Source organism: Juglans regia, chromosome 7 (assembly GCF_001411555.2).
Source record: "Juglans regia cultivar Chandler chromosome 7, Walnut 2.0, whole genome shotgun sequence".
In the NCBI taxonomy this organism is placed as follows: Eukaryota; Viridiplantae; Streptophyta; class Magnoliopsida; order Fagales; family Juglandaceae; genus Juglans; species Juglans regia.
This window is the reverse complement of record NC_049907.1, coordinates 13,795,473-13,810,472: the sequence shown is the minus strand read 5'-3', so window position 1 is coordinate 13,810,472 and position 15,000 is coordinate 13,795,473. Positions and strand designations below refer to the sequence as shown.

At 36.8% G+C, this 15,000-nt stretch overlaps 1 protein-coding gene across 1 annotated transcript in view; it reads left to right on the top strand.

Moving 5' to 3' along the window:
- LOC109006086 (endoribonuclease Dicer homolog 1) overlaps positions 1-14,066 on the top strand; it is a 22,795-nt gene extending 8,729 nt beyond the window's left edge. The window contains exons 4-21 of the mRNA XM_018985290.2: positions 3,400-3,610; positions 3,784-4,178; positions 4,572-4,803; positions 5,876-6,048; positions 6,139-6,261; positions 6,367-6,527; positions 6,801-7,034; positions 7,148-7,298; positions 7,381-7,563; positions 9,701-9,862; positions 9,934-10,029; positions 10,128-10,756; positions 11,080-11,180; positions 11,262-11,461; positions 11,855-12,775; positions 12,952-13,116; positions 13,241-13,614; positions 13,724-14,066. Coding sequence (XP_018840835.1) covers positions 3,400-3,610; positions 3,784-4,178; positions 4,572-4,803; positions 5,876-6,048; positions 6,139-6,261; positions 6,367-6,527; positions 6,801-7,034; positions 7,148-7,298; positions 7,381-7,563; positions 9,701-9,862; positions 9,934-10,029; positions 10,128-10,756; positions 11,080-11,180; positions 11,262-11,461; positions 11,855-12,775; positions 12,952-13,116; positions 13,241-13,614; positions 13,724-13,901 — 4,689 coding nt within the window. The 3' untranslated portion in view covers positions 13,902-14,066. The remainder of the gene's footprint in view (positions 1-3,399; positions 3,611-3,783; positions 4,179-4,571; positions 4,804-5,875; positions 6,049-6,138; positions 6,262-6,366; positions 6,528-6,800; positions 7,035-7,147; positions 7,299-7,380; positions 7,564-9,700; positions 9,863-9,933; positions 10,030-10,127; positions 10,757-11,079; positions 11,181-11,261; positions 11,462-11,854; positions 12,776-12,951; positions 13,117-13,240; positions 13,615-13,723) is intronic.
- Positions 14,067-15,000: the final 934 nt, after the last annotated feature.

Sequence of the window (15,000 nt, the reverse complement as noted above, 5' to 3'; positions counted from 1 at the left end):
GATCGGGTATTTCCACAAGTTTCATGTAGGATTTGGACATCACCCGATAAATCATGGCTTACTCAAGTGAGGCCAATTTTTTAGACTAAGATGGTTGCCTCTGCCCTTAAACCCCGTACCATATATACCTTATATGATGGATGCTTTAAAATTTAAGGAGTCCGAAACACTTTGTTTTCCTTTCGACAGTCTTCTTTTCTCTATGTTTAATCTTTTCTCTGCATATGTTTCAATTTCCTAGTCTTGGGTGGCTCTTAGGAAAATGATATTCCATTGAGAAGAGCCACTAGATAGATCCATGAGCTCTACGACTGAAGATCTTCATGCAATGCCGAAGCTTGCAACATAGAAACTGTTGATTACACTTTGACACGTGACATATCATGTAAAGTACATAAAAAGGGCCTTTGAAAAAAGGGTTATTAAGTTATAGCATGTTAATAACCTGAAGACTTTTTTAAGAATATGATAACATCAGTTACATCGCTCCTTAAGTGAACTCAACAGACTTCACTGAAAAATATAGCAATCCTATTCATAAACAATCAACCACTCATACTATTTTCCAGCATTGTTCATCCTAAGCATGACTTCCAACACCGACAGATTTGATTTCTCCTCATTAAGGCACTCAAAGATGCTTGTTTTATGCTTTAAAAGTACTTTCATCACTGAATGATCAAGCTTTACATGCATTCTATTTTTATTTTTATTTTTTTTGGGGGGGGGGGGGGACTAAGAATTTAATAAGAAACAATAAGGAAAGCTATCTGGAAGCATTTAGGAAAGGAACAGTGAAGATAACTGCTGCTCATGCTTAATATGGATCTCGATGGTGAAGCTGTAAACCATACACCATTTTACTTTTTGCCTTTATTTGAACTGAATGTACATCAAATTTATCTCCCATGTATGATTAATATCCTCTGTCTTCAAATATAACCTTAATCAAACTTTGTCTACAAAGAAAGACCAAGCCAGGGCCTATACAACAAAGGATTAGTCAATGTTACAATCGAAGCCCCTAACTATTATAAACAATGTCTGCGAAAGCGGTAGGCGTACTTAAGCGCAAACGTCATCTAGAGCCTAAGCACAAAGTGTAAAGCGCAAGTGCGCACTTGGGTGAAGTTAAGTGCACATTGTTAAAGATGAAGTAAAACAAAAATGTCCATAAAATACAATTAAAGATAAAAGCAAAGATGGTAAAATGTTTTGCCTATTAACTCAATTTATTAGAGTATTATGCAACATGAATAAACTAATAAACTAATTACATATCATTTAAACATAAAATTTTATATAATTCTATTGTGATTTACTAAATATGCACATCTATGATATTTGATAGCCTAAATCAAATTAAAGTACATAGTTCAATCAAAGTATACGAAAAAATCTGTGATAAAAAGCCAATCAAAGTATACGAAAAAATCTGTGATAAAAAGCATGTAATGTTTGGTAAGGGAAGTGCAAAAATGTATTATTAATATTTAAGAGTTTTTTCTTGAAGACTTTATTAATGTGGGCTGTTGTTATAGATTTTAATGGTCTCAGCTTTCATGATTTCCTCGTATACTTTTCTAGTTCCTAATTAGGTGTATTCTCTTGTATACTTCTTGTGTACTTGGGCTAATGCCTATTTCAATATTAATAAAATATATTCTTATTTATAAAAAAAGGGATGCGCAAATGTAAATGTGCTTTGCTTTTGGTAAGGGAATCACTTCATCCTTGGCGCTTTGTGCTCAAGAGCACCTTTATGAACTCCGTAGCAAGAACTCTCTCTCAAGCATTGTGACATCCCATTTAATTTCTATTTTCAATCTTGGGTATTAGAATCTACCCCCTTAAATCCTTGATGCCCTCCTTTGGCTATCCCATCATAGCTGGCATGGCTCAAGTCACATACTTTTGGTTGAGATTGGTTTTTATAGCCCTTGTATCATGACAACCAAAGAAAGTCCAAGCCAAATGTGAGCATGTACTCCAAAAAGATTAGTCAAGCTTACAATTGAAGCCCTATTTTCTCCATCCTACACAATGTGAGTCCCATTCTCTTTGAACAACATCCTCACAATAAAAAAAAAAACATCCTCACAATCAAGCAATAAAGGAAAGTGATCTAATAATAATCTTAGAAGCCTCATTTGAGTCAAATATGTGAATTGGGTTCCCTCCAAAATTAGTTTATAAATATATTAAATATTGCAAATGTCCCTAGAACTTGAATTTAATCGAGATAGCAAAATCATATGCTCAAATTGGTGACTAGAGACAAAGGTACCTAACCTTGAATTAAGAGAAAATTATAGGGATTTTATTGAAGGTAAATTTAATTGTGTTTCCCTTTTTCATTCAATGAATTCCCCCTGGAGGTGGGGAAGATATAAGGTTGGACTTGAGGGAATTGGGAAATCAAGTGTAATGTGGTGTTTCTTGCTCTCGCATATATACGTCTTGTGTGCTTGTGCTACACCTTTTTTTATCATAAACAAATATTAACCTATCAAGAAGTAATCTGGTGTTCCAAGTATCAATCATATAAACTCTTATTTCTCAGCACTATATGTTGTAGGTTCGTTGTCATGTATGGTTGGTTTCTGCTGTGGCAATTTTCAGTATTCAAACATGATCTTACTTAATCATCACTAACTTTCCATCTCTAAAGTTACACTCAGATCTGGTGTTGAAAATAAGCTCGTAGGTGATCATAATCTGGTAGCTATACTTTTTTGGCTTTTCTCTTGTACATTTTTGGAGGTTCTAAAGTTGCTTCTTTCCTGGTTTTCTTTTGTTATTTTACATAAATAGTTTTGAACATACTTATAAAACTAGTAATACAATTACTTATCAAAAAAATAAAACTAGTAATAAAATTGTGTGGCTGATGATTTTACAATCTAAATCCAAACTATTGTTTTGTTTGTTTGTTTTTTTTTTTTTTTTAAATACATAAGTTTGAATTTGTATTTTTTTGGTAGAAAAGAAATCACATGTGGCAAGATTCTAGATTAAATGTAATATGGAAATATTAATGGAGAAATCATTCCTCATTGGAGGATTTGTGGTGGGTGCAGTCCTTCCAAAGCAGCACTTCTTGATCTGCTGTGCATCGCCTTCTGACCAAGCGTTGTAATTCTCTGCAAAATTAGCTTCATTAGCATTACAATACATATTCACATGTTTTAATTTTAATGCTTTACCACAAGGATTGTGCCTTTTCCTTTTCGTAGTGAAATTTTGTTACTAATTTTTTTTACCACAAGCATATTATTATTGCTGTGATTAAATGGTTACTGTATCCAAAACAGAAGGTTTAATGTGAGTATGATTGATTCTGTTATTATTATTGGCTTGCTATACACTAAATTAGTCATTTGCTTATTCTCGCTGTAGGTTTTAGTGATGACAGCTCAAATTCTGTTGAACATTCTGAGGCACAGCATAATAAAAATGGAAGCAATTAATCTTCTCATTCTTGACGAGTGCCATCATGCAGTGAAGAAACATCCATATTCTTTGGTGATGTCTGAGTTCTATCACACAACGGCAAAGGATAAGAGACCATCTGTATTTGGAATGACCGCTTCACCAGTTAATTTAAAAGGTAATTTTTCTGTGTGACGATAATATTCTTATTTGCTATTATTTATGATTCTCTCTTCAAGCTATTAATTTGCTTTAAGGATCATCTATCAATCTAGTTTCATATGTAGCCAATTTCCTTTTTATTACACATCCTCCACTGCATGTTGCTGCTTATGATTATGCTTTGTTCAGGGGTTTCCAGTCAAGTAGATTGCGCAATAAAGATTCGTAATCTTGAAAGTAAACTAGATTCCATAGTGTGTACCATTAAAGATCGTAGAGAGCTGGAGAAACATGTGCCAACACCCTCAGAAGTTGTGGTGGAGTATGACAAAGCTGCCAGCTTATGGTCCCTTCATGAGCAGATAAAACAAATGGAAGCTGAAGTGGAAGAAGCCGCAAAATCAAGCTCTAGAAGAAGTAAATGGCAATTCATGGGAGCTAGAGATGCCGGGGCCAAGGAGGAGCTGCGCCAAGTCTATGGTGTATCTGAAAGAACAGAAAGTGATGGGGCTGCTAATTTGATCCAAAAGTTGAGGGCTATAAATTATGCGCTTGGTGAATTGGGTCAGTGGTGCGCTTATAAGGTACGTTTCATTAGAAGTGTTAAGGATATATATATAAATAATTAAATGTACCTATTTCCAGCAGCTTATGCTTTTGGGACAAGTAATGATTTCATTTGGTGTCAGAACAAAGGTCTTGAGTTCAAACATTATTAATTAAATATTATTTTTTTATAATTATTATTATTTAAATATTCTTTTTTTTATGAGTATTATTGATTAAATATTCTACATGTTGGATTCACTTTTTGAGAGAGCTTGGCCTGGGGATGATGTTGAGGATATAATATAAATAATTAAATCTACATCTCATCAGTTTAAGCTTTTAGGACAAGTAATGATTTTACAAGAAGTATAATGGAATGTTTAGTTGTGTTTCCCTTGGTCATAAATATTATATCTGTTCTTTTGCAGGTTGCTCAATCTTTTCTGACTGCTTTACAAAATGATGAGAGGGCAAACTACCAGCTTGATGTCAAGTTTCAAGAATCCTACCTCAACAAGGTTGTATCTCTCTTACAGTGCCAGTTATCTGAGGGGGCTGTTTCTGAAAAGGATACAAAAGTTGCTCACTCGGAAAGCAATGTGGCTCATGATGGGATTGATGCTGATGACATTGAGGAAGGAGAGCTTCCTGACAGTCATGGTGAGTCTGGTTGTTGACTCTTGTTGGTACTTTGGATAGACATTCTAGATGTTGAACAGCTTTGCTGATTCCAACATATCCAGCATATGTTGAGTGATTCTGACCCCCTTCCAAAAAAAAAAAAAAAAAAAAAAAACCAAAAAACAAAAACAAAACCCAAGAGAAAAAGAGAAAATATATGTACTTTTGTATAGGACATGTTTTTTATTGTTTAGTTACTGAAAAATCATTGATAAAAACAGATGGCATAGCCCAAGTACATGGGCTTATACAAGAGATAATTAGACAAGGAAAATATACAAGGAAATCATGGAAACTTAATCCATTAAAGTCTATAACAATTGCCCAAAAGGAACAGAGTATTTTTTTTTTTTTGGACAGTGCTAGTGGGCCGTCCAGCGGTTACCGCTGGGCGTACCACTAGTCTATTTTTTTTCCTTTCAGTTTTTTTTCAACAATTTTTTAATATCCTTAATCACTGAGAAAAAAAAAAAAAGTACACAATTTCACTAATAGTCACTTCCGTAACCATTAAGTAAAAAAATTAAAAATTAAAAAAATAAAATAATTGAGCGGTAACTTTAAGCGGTAACTTTGAGGGGCTCTACTAGCATTTTCCTTTTTATTTTTTATTTTTTTATTTTTTATTTTATAAGTATTGAGGAATTAAACTTTAAGTTCATCCATTGTTTGTTCGTTGTCTTCAAAATTTCTATTATTTCCTTTCCTTCCATGCACCCATAGTAAACAGATTTGGGGATGGGGATTATAGGGCATTTTAGAATATGGCAATACTGAATACCCAATTATTGTTGTTAAATTGCTACATATTCTATTATGGAAATTTATTTGGTGGTTATTATGTTGACGGTGAACATTGAAGGTGACCTCTACCCCATTTAGTGAACTTTAAATATATGTCCAGTTCTCGTCCTGACTGACCCATGTCAACCATTAGCAAGTATTATTGTGTTAGGCCTCATTATTCTTTTCTTGGTCCCATGAGTTTTAGAATTTTCAGATGTTTATAATGGTAAATATTGAAATATCTTCTAAGCTGGTGTATTTGCAGTGGTATCTGGTGGGGAGCATGTGGATGTGATAATAGGAGCAGCTGTTGCTGATGGAAAAGTGACACCAAAAGTGCAGTCATTGATTAAAATACTTCTCAAATATCAGAACACAGAAGATTTTCGTGCAATCATTTTTGTTGAACGAGTTGTATCTGCTTTAGTTCTTCCTAAGGTTGATATGTTAATACACAGTTGTCTGTGTTTATTGATTCAGTTTTTCATGTTCCTCACTGTATATTGTCATATACTGCCAAGCATGCAGGTCTTTGCAGAGCTTCCATCTCTAAGCTTTATTAAATGTGCAAGCTTGATAGGTCACAATAATAGTCACGAAATGCGCACATGCCAAATGCAGGACACAATTTCCAAATTCCGGGATGGTCGTGTATGTTTTGAGTTTTATGCTTGCTTGCTTATTTACAAAAATAGGTGAAATTATTTCATGATTATAGGTTCTCACATCTCATGAAATCTTGTACTTATTTTCTAGGTGACATTGTTAGTTGCCACAAGTGTTGCTGAGGAAGGCCTAGATATTCGACAATGTAATGTTGTTATTCGCTTTGACCTTGCAAAAACTGTCTTGGCATACATTCAGTCTAGGGGCCGTGCTAGGAAGCCTGGGTCTGATTACATCCTGATGGTTGAGAGGTATTTATTTGGTTGTTTTTCCAATGTCAGCATAGTCGAGTAATATATATGGGTGTGCATGCGCTCGCGCACGCGTGCACGCATGTTTGTATGTATGTATGTTTATATATTGTAGTGGGTTTAAAAAAATTCAGTTGTGTTTACTGTTGTTGATATTATACACTTGGGTTTGTGTTGGACCTAGTTCAATGTTGGTTTTATTTCTAGTGATCAGTCTATGATCTTTCAAATGTTAGTGGATTTGAAAGCTCAAATTTCTGTATTCTCTCTTAGGGGAAATTTGTCACATGAAGCATTCTTAAGGAATGCCAGGAATAGTGAAGAGACCTTGCGGAAAGAGGCAATAGAGAGAACTGACCTTAGTCATCTAAAAGACATTTCAAGATTAATTTCAGTGGATACATCTCCGGGAACAGTTTACCAGGTTGAGTCAACTGGTGCTGTTGTAAGCTTAAATTCTGCAGTTGGACTCATCCATTTCTACTGCTCTCAACTACCCAGTGACAGGTGTTTATTTTCATCACTGATTTGACTGATATTACATACTACTATTTACCTGGATGTTTAGGGTTGTTAGTAACTCCAAATTTTCACTCAATTTCCTTGTTTCTGTTGTCCAGGTATTCAATACTTCGTCCTGAGTTTATTATGGAGCAGCATGAAAAGTCAGGAGGTCCTACTGAATATTCATGCAAGCTCCAACTGCCCTGTAATGCACCATTTGAGAAACTTGAGGGTCCTGTCTGCAGTTCAATACGTCTTGCACAGCAGGCATGCTATCAGTTTGCTACAATCATGTTAGCTTCCGTGATTCATTGCATAATGGTGGTTTAGTATCTCCTTATTGTTGCAGGCTGTTTGTTTGGCTGCTTGCAAGAAGCTGCATGAGATGGGAGCATTTACTGACATGCTCTTACCAGACAAGGGAAGTGGGGAAGAAAGAGAAAAAGTTGATCAGAATGATGAAGGAGATCCACTCCCTGGGACTGCTAGGCATAGAGAGTTCTATCCTGAAGGAGTGGCTGATATTCTTAAGGTTAGTTATTGCTGCATTGTCACATGGCTGACATTCTAAAGGAATGCTTAGACGGATAGGCTTGTGGCATAATAATTCTTCATTGTAATGGAACTGCACCCCTGCCCTTTTCTTTTTACCATAGAAAAACCCTTAATGGTACTACTGCATTATACTAATTGAGAAAAAGGAAGTAAATATAAAAATAAACTTTAGCCTTGTAGTTAGGATGATTAGATCCTTGCTATAACCTTCTCTATCTTCGAATTTTAATTCAGTGCCATGGTAAGATCTTATTTCTCCTGTTTTCCACGTCTTCTTGGCCTTCAAAGTGGCAGTTCATTTACATTTCACATATGTAGTTGGTTGGAGGGTAACCTATTAGTTTTGGTTTAGAATTTGGCATGTTAATGGAAACATGTTAGCCACTTAATGGATATCTGCATGCTTAATCCAACTTTTACGTTTCCAACCGCTTTTGGTGCTGGCAGTTCATTATGAAAAATTTAGGGATGAAAAAATAAAAATTTATTTTTAGTACGTGCAGTTTAACATTTCTGCAGAAGCCAAGATAAAATTTTCAACTTTTGAATGCCTTGTTTGTAGATATTTCTAGGAAAATTCTATACACCACACTACCATCCCACTGTGTAAGATGTGGCACATTTATCACCATTGGATGAAAGTGAGATAAGAGTGTGGTGTATAGCATTACTCATATTTCTATACCTTGTCTTTTAGGAGTGTCAGATTGCATATGATTAAAGAAGGGAGTTTTGTATACAATATAAAGAAGGGAAGATGAGGAAAAAGTATGTGATAATTGACATATATATAACTTGGAAATATATAGGGGAAAATACACGTTGTACCCTCCAACATACAGATGCGTTACACTTTGCAGCCCAAACCACCAAAATTGACACATTGCACTCAAATTATGAAAAGTTGCAAGGTGCACCTTCCGTTGAGATCCAACTGTCAAGATCGTCATATATATAACACATTTTGGTTGGAAGGTGGAACGTAGATTTTCTCCAAATATCTTACTGAAAACATTTGCATTTCAAAGCTTATTTTCATTGTACGATCTTGTGTTTCTTCAAAACTTAATTGCATCTCATTAGCTTTACACATAAATTATTATTGTTATAAGTTTCTTGTTTGGGGTGGAGGTTGGGGGATGAAGAATGAGGAAGCATGTTATTGCTTTACGTTTTAACAGTCTTAATTTTCTAACTGTAAACTAGAATACCTGTGATGCTTGAGAAACCCTTAGGGGTTGGCTCAAGTGGTAAGGACTTTGGTTTTGGGGGTATGCTCCCTCCATGTCTAAGGTTTGAACCTTGGATGCAATTAATTTCTGAGGGCCACATCCCAACAGTAAAAAGCTGTGTAATGTGGTCATGTTACTCGGGTCTAGGGCTTAACGGGGTAAAATACATGTTGTGTTTGCACGGTCCCCGGAGTTCCTCGTCCGAAAATATCTATGATGCTTGACAAACTAGCATATTATAGCTTAAATTCAATGTGTTCCTTTTTATGTAAATAGAAGATTGAGAAAATCTCTTCCTTTTTTCTTGGAGAAAAATATTGTTGTAGATTTGTAAGAGGGAGAGAGGGGGAGAGAGAACCTTGGAGGGCCATAGGTAGCCTCTGGTATACTTTATGGGATGTGATATGACAACCTGAATTTTAGAAGCATTTATGGTTGATCTGTTGAAACTGCAAAGATGCTTTAACTCAATTTCATTGCAAGTACAGTTTGCTATGGATTATAATACATTATGTGGTTCAATACGTTTGAGGAAATCGTGCTTCTGCTGGATGAATTTCATTGCAAGTACATTACTCAATTTCATTGCAAGTACAATTTGCTATGGATTATAATACATTATGTGGTTCAATACGTTTGAGGAAATCTTGCTTCTGCTGGATGAATTAGCTTCTGCATGCATATTCATATAGCAACAACTGAACAACTATGTTTGACCTGGACTGAACTAGTGCTTGGAAGAGAACATCTCACAGATATGGGGTTTATATATGCACTAGGTTGGGGTTAGGCTTAATTGGTTGGTTGTGTGGACAGCTGTTTGAGGTTTCTTTTTCTGTCGGATATATTTCGATGCGTACTTAATGCTTTCTGGCCTTTCAGGGACAATGGATTTTATCTGGAAGGGATGTTTGTGACTACTCAACGTTGCTTCATCTTTATGTTTATTCTGTTAAATGTGTAAATATTGGCTCTTCGAAAGATCCGTTCTTGACTCAAGTTTTAGATTTTGCCGTACTTTTCGGCAATGAGCTGGATGCAGAGGTATTTTATTTTTGTGTGTCATTTGTATGGTAAATCCATTTATATTCACCAACCACATTTGCTGTAATTAGGTGTTATCGATGTCGATGGATCTGTTTATCGCTCGAACCATGAGTACAAAAGCATCTCTTACCTTCAGGGGGTCAATAGATATCACTGAAAGTCAGGTTGATTGGTTGATACCAATTGAGCATGTTTTTCTTAACCTTTCTGATTTTTTGCATTGTGTGCTACTGATGCTATTCCTACTTTGAGTTGTTTGCAGTTGGCATCCCTCAAGAGTTTTCATGTAAGATTGATGAGCATTGTACTGGATGTGGATGTTGAACCTTCCACTACTCCTTGGGATCCTGCCAAGGCATATTTGTTTGTCCCCGTGGTTGGCGATAAGAATGTAGATCCTATGAGAGAAATTGACTGGGATCTGATTGAAAAAATTATTAATACAGATGCATGGAATAATCCCCTTCAGAGAGCTCGACCAGATGTTTATCTTGGCACAAATGAGAGAACACTTGGTGGTGACAGAAGGGAGTATGGGTTTGGGAAATTGCGTAATGGGATGGCTTTTGGACAGAAATCCCATCCCACCTATGGAATCAGAGGAGCTGTGGCAAAGTTTGATGTTGTGAAAGCTTCTGGATTGGTTCCTGGTCGGGATGCCAGGGATTTGCAAACGCATATGGATTTGACCAGAGGCAAATTGATGATGGCTGATGCTTGTATGAGTGCAGAAGATTTGGTAGGGAGAATTGTTACAGCCGTTCACTCGGGAAAGAGGTTTTATGTGGACTCAATACACTATGATATGACTGCAGAGAATTCTTTCCCAAGGAAAGAAGGCTATCTTGGTCCTCTGGAGTACAGCTCATATGCTGATTACTACAAGCAGAAGTAAGTCAAATATTTAAATCTCAAATATTCTGCCCTCTTTTAGTTTCTTTCATCTTGTTTTTATGATTTTCCAAAAAAACTAATTTACCAATCAACTAGCCACATTGCACCTCAGATGTTGTGCCTGAAGAAAAAGAAAGCTATCCTAATCTGTGAAGGATATAGTTGGCTATTGTCAGTACCAAATGTGGGGGCATTATTAATCAGCGTTACACGCATTTCTCATTGAGAATAGTTATGAATCCTTACAGATTGGAGAAGCTTTCTTTTTTCTTCTCGCACAACAGAAAGGTGCATTTGGCTATTGGGTCTTCTTGAAATAGGTATGGAGTTGAGTTAATCTATAAGCAACAACCCTTAATAAGAGGGCGTGGTGTCTCATATTGCAAGAATCTATTGTCTCCTCGGTTTGAGCACAAGGAAGGTAGGCTCTCCTTTTTCTGCCCTTGGGTTGCTAAATATTTTTGTGAATCCTTGAGCTAATGAGCATGTTATATCTGTGTAGCACATGAAGGTGAAGCTGAAGAGAATCTTGACAAAACATACTATGTGTTCCTCCCTCCTGAGCTGTGCTTGGTACACCCACTTCCTGGATCACTTGTTCGTGGCGCCCAGAGATTGCCCTCTATAATGAGGAGGGTTGAAAGCATGCTGCTTGCAATACAACTTAAAGATATTATAAACTATCCCGTCCCCGTTTCAAAGGTATTTTCTGATCACAGGTGTTTGAATTATTAACTAGCTGCTTGGAAAGCCATTCGGGGTAACTCTCAGATTGCTTCAAGTTGGAAGATGATTCCAATATGTATATGGTGGTGTATTTGGAGGGAGAGGAACAAAAGAAGTTTTGAAGATCAAGTGCGGTTGATGATGAGCTCAGAATTCTATTTTTCAATACTTACCCATTGGTCGATTGTAATTGATTATCATGGCATGTCTTTTCATGAGTTCCTTGTATCTCTAAACTAGCACGCTTGGGTGTTGCTCTTGTATATTTCTCGTATACTCTTGCGTATTCTTTTGATCAATAAATCTTGCTTACCGATCAAAAAAAAAAAAAAAAAATTAACTGAATCACTTCACTTTCTATTTCTTCAGATCTTGGAAGCCTTGACTGCTGCTTCATGCCAGGAGACCTTTTGTTATGAAAGAGCAGAGCTTCTGGGAGATGCTTACCTAAAGTGGGTTGTTAGTCGATTTCTTTTTCTTAAATACCCCCAGAAACATGAGGGTCAGCTTACGAGGATGAGGCAGCAAATGGTGAGTAACATGGTTTTATATCAGTATGCATTGAGTAAAGGACTTCAGTCATATATCCAAGCAGATCGCTTTGCTCCATCTCGATGGGCTGCTCCTGGGGTTTTGCCTGTCTTTGATGAGGATGCCAAGGATGGAGAAACATCCTTATTTGATCAGGACAGATCGCTTGCTGAAACTCAACATGGGATGGGTCGATGTATTGATGCATACGAGGATGACGAAATGGAAGATGGTGAGCTTGAGAGTGACTCTAGTTCATATAGAGTCCTCTCCAGCAAGACTCTTGCAGATGTTGTTGAAGCACTTATTGGAGTTTATTATGTTGAAGGTGGGAAGAATGCTGCTAATCACCTAATGAAATGGATTGGCATTCAGGTAGAGTTCGATGCTGATGAGATAGACTGCATGCCAAGGCCATCAAATGTTCCCGAAAGTATACTCAGAAGTGTTAACTTTGAGGCCTTAGAAGGTGCTCTGAACATTAATTTCAAAGACAGGGGCCTGTTGGTGGAAGCTATTACTCATGCTTCCCGACCATCTTCTGGAGTATCCTGCTATCAGCGTCTGGAATTTGTTGGTGATGCTGTCTTGGATCATCTGATAACAAGGCATTTGTTTTTCACATACACAGATCTGCCCCCAGGGCGTTTGACTGACTTGCGAGCTGCGGCTGTAAACAATGAAAATTTTGCACGTGTTGCAGTTAAACATAATCTCCATGTGCACCTTCGACATGGGTCAAGTGCGCTCGAAAAGCAGGTTTTCTATTGTCCTTTCCCCTTGAAATTGGTTCTTTTCATTCTAACTTGAAAGGAACCTGCATAGTCTGGCCACAAGCTTCTGAACCTAAAGCCCCACTTTTTCCTTGGCCTTTAGCTAAAGCTAGTTAGTTGCTTGTAATCTGCATGACCCTATCTCTGGTTTCTGTTTTGCAGATTCGAGACTTTGTAAAAGAAGCTCAAGATGAGTTATTGAAACCAGGATTCAACTCTTTTGGTTTGGGTGACTGTAAAGCTCCAAAAGTTCTTGGTGACATTGTAGAATCCATTGCTGGTGCCATTTTTCTTGACGGGGAGCGTGATACTGCAGTTGTTTGGAAGGTTATATTTAATGAAGGGACCCTAGTTTCCTGTCTTGCTTTCCTCTTTTTCATCCTTTCCTCTTGGTATTGAATGTTAAGCACTGATACGAGAAATCTAATATTTGCAAACCTTATGACTCCAGGTGTTTCAACCCCTCTTGCATCCAATGGTAACCCCAGAGACACTCCCAATGCATCCTGTGCGCGAGCTTCAAGAAAGGTGCCAACAACAGGCTGAGGGCTTGGAATACAAAGCAAGTCGAAGTGGCAATTTGGCTACTGTTGAAGTCTTTATTGATGGAGTGCAGGTAGGAATTGCTCAGAATCCACAAAAGAAGATGGCACAGAAACTAGCTGCCAGAAACGCACTCGCTGCTTTGAAAGAGAAGGAAACTGCTGAAGCCAAGGAGAAATCTGATGAAAATGGGAAGAAAAAGAAGAATGGGAACCAAACATTTACGAGACAAACATTGAACGATATCTGCTTGCGAAGAAACTGGCCGATGCCATTCTATCGGTAAAGAAACCATAAGATGTTTTTGGGTGCTTTTGCCAATGCTTAAAGATGCCATAGTAAACGTGAATTTAAATTGCTGATCTTGAATTTTTGTTACTTGCATTTTTAGGTGTGTGAACGAGGGTGGCCCTGCACATGCAAAGCGGTTCACATTTTCTGTACGTGTAAATACCACTGATAGAGGATGGACAGATGAATGTGTAGGAGAGCCTATGCCGAGCGTCAAAAAGGCCAGGGATTCTGCTGCCGTTCTTCTCTTGGAACTCATAAATAAGTTATACTCCTGATGGAAATGATCAGTATTTGATGTTTTCAACCCTATTTTTGCAGTTGAAACATCATGCCAGACCTTTGATTTTTGACCGAGGGCTTGGTTCTACTTCACGTGACATTGTCTGTCTCTTTGTTGAATTGATACATTCAAAAATTTTATGAACGTTAATTGTAAACTAGTGCCTGCCTAAGATTTTTATAATTTTATCTGAATTTTGATATTTATAATAAAGAGGTCTAGCACAAACTTGTGTTTTTATTTTTTTCTTCTTTTTCTTTTCATATTTTTTGAACATATTTAAATATTTTTAAAAAATAAAAAAATATATCAAATCATTAAAAGTCATTTCTTTAATTATTAAATAAAAAAAATTAAATATACGAACGGTTAAAATAAGTACTATATATAAAGTTCAAAATTTGAATTAGAAAAAAAAAAAAAAATCTAAATCTGTTATCATCGTACCAACCAAACATTCCAAAACAAGATACGCGGAAGCGTTTTATTGTTTGGTTTCCAGATTCCAGATCCTTGTTATTCAGTGTGAAATTTGATTCATGGCTACGGCTATTTCTCTTGGAAGATGTACTTTCTTGAAGAAGACAGAGAAGAGTTGAACACTGCGTGGGTTTTGATGGGTTTCTGGGTCCCAATCTCAGATTATTTTTCTTATCCTAAATTTCTTGAAACTCAAAACGGGGATTTTATCCATGTTTCAATAATCCCTGTTGATAGCCCTTTTTTTTGCGCTAATGTTTCCAGCTTGGAGGCGATATCAAGCTGTCAGTTGGCTGCAGAGCTTGGTCGGCCCGCTCGGCATATCAAACCAACCTTTGGATGGGGCATTCATTTCTTTCTTGAGAAATGGTCTGGTCCTATGCAATGCCATCAACAAGAGTAACCCAGGATCAGTGCCCAAGGTATTGCATTCCTTGCAGCATGCGAACAACAGCCACTTGTTGAGGGTGACAATCAGAAACTTGAAGGTTGAATTGGCTTCTCTTGATCATGCAGTAATCTATATGTCGCATCTATGCATACTTGTTGAATCAATGTACCCAAATATTCTGACCATTAGGCACTTATTTGACTTTGATAGTTTTTTTATAAGG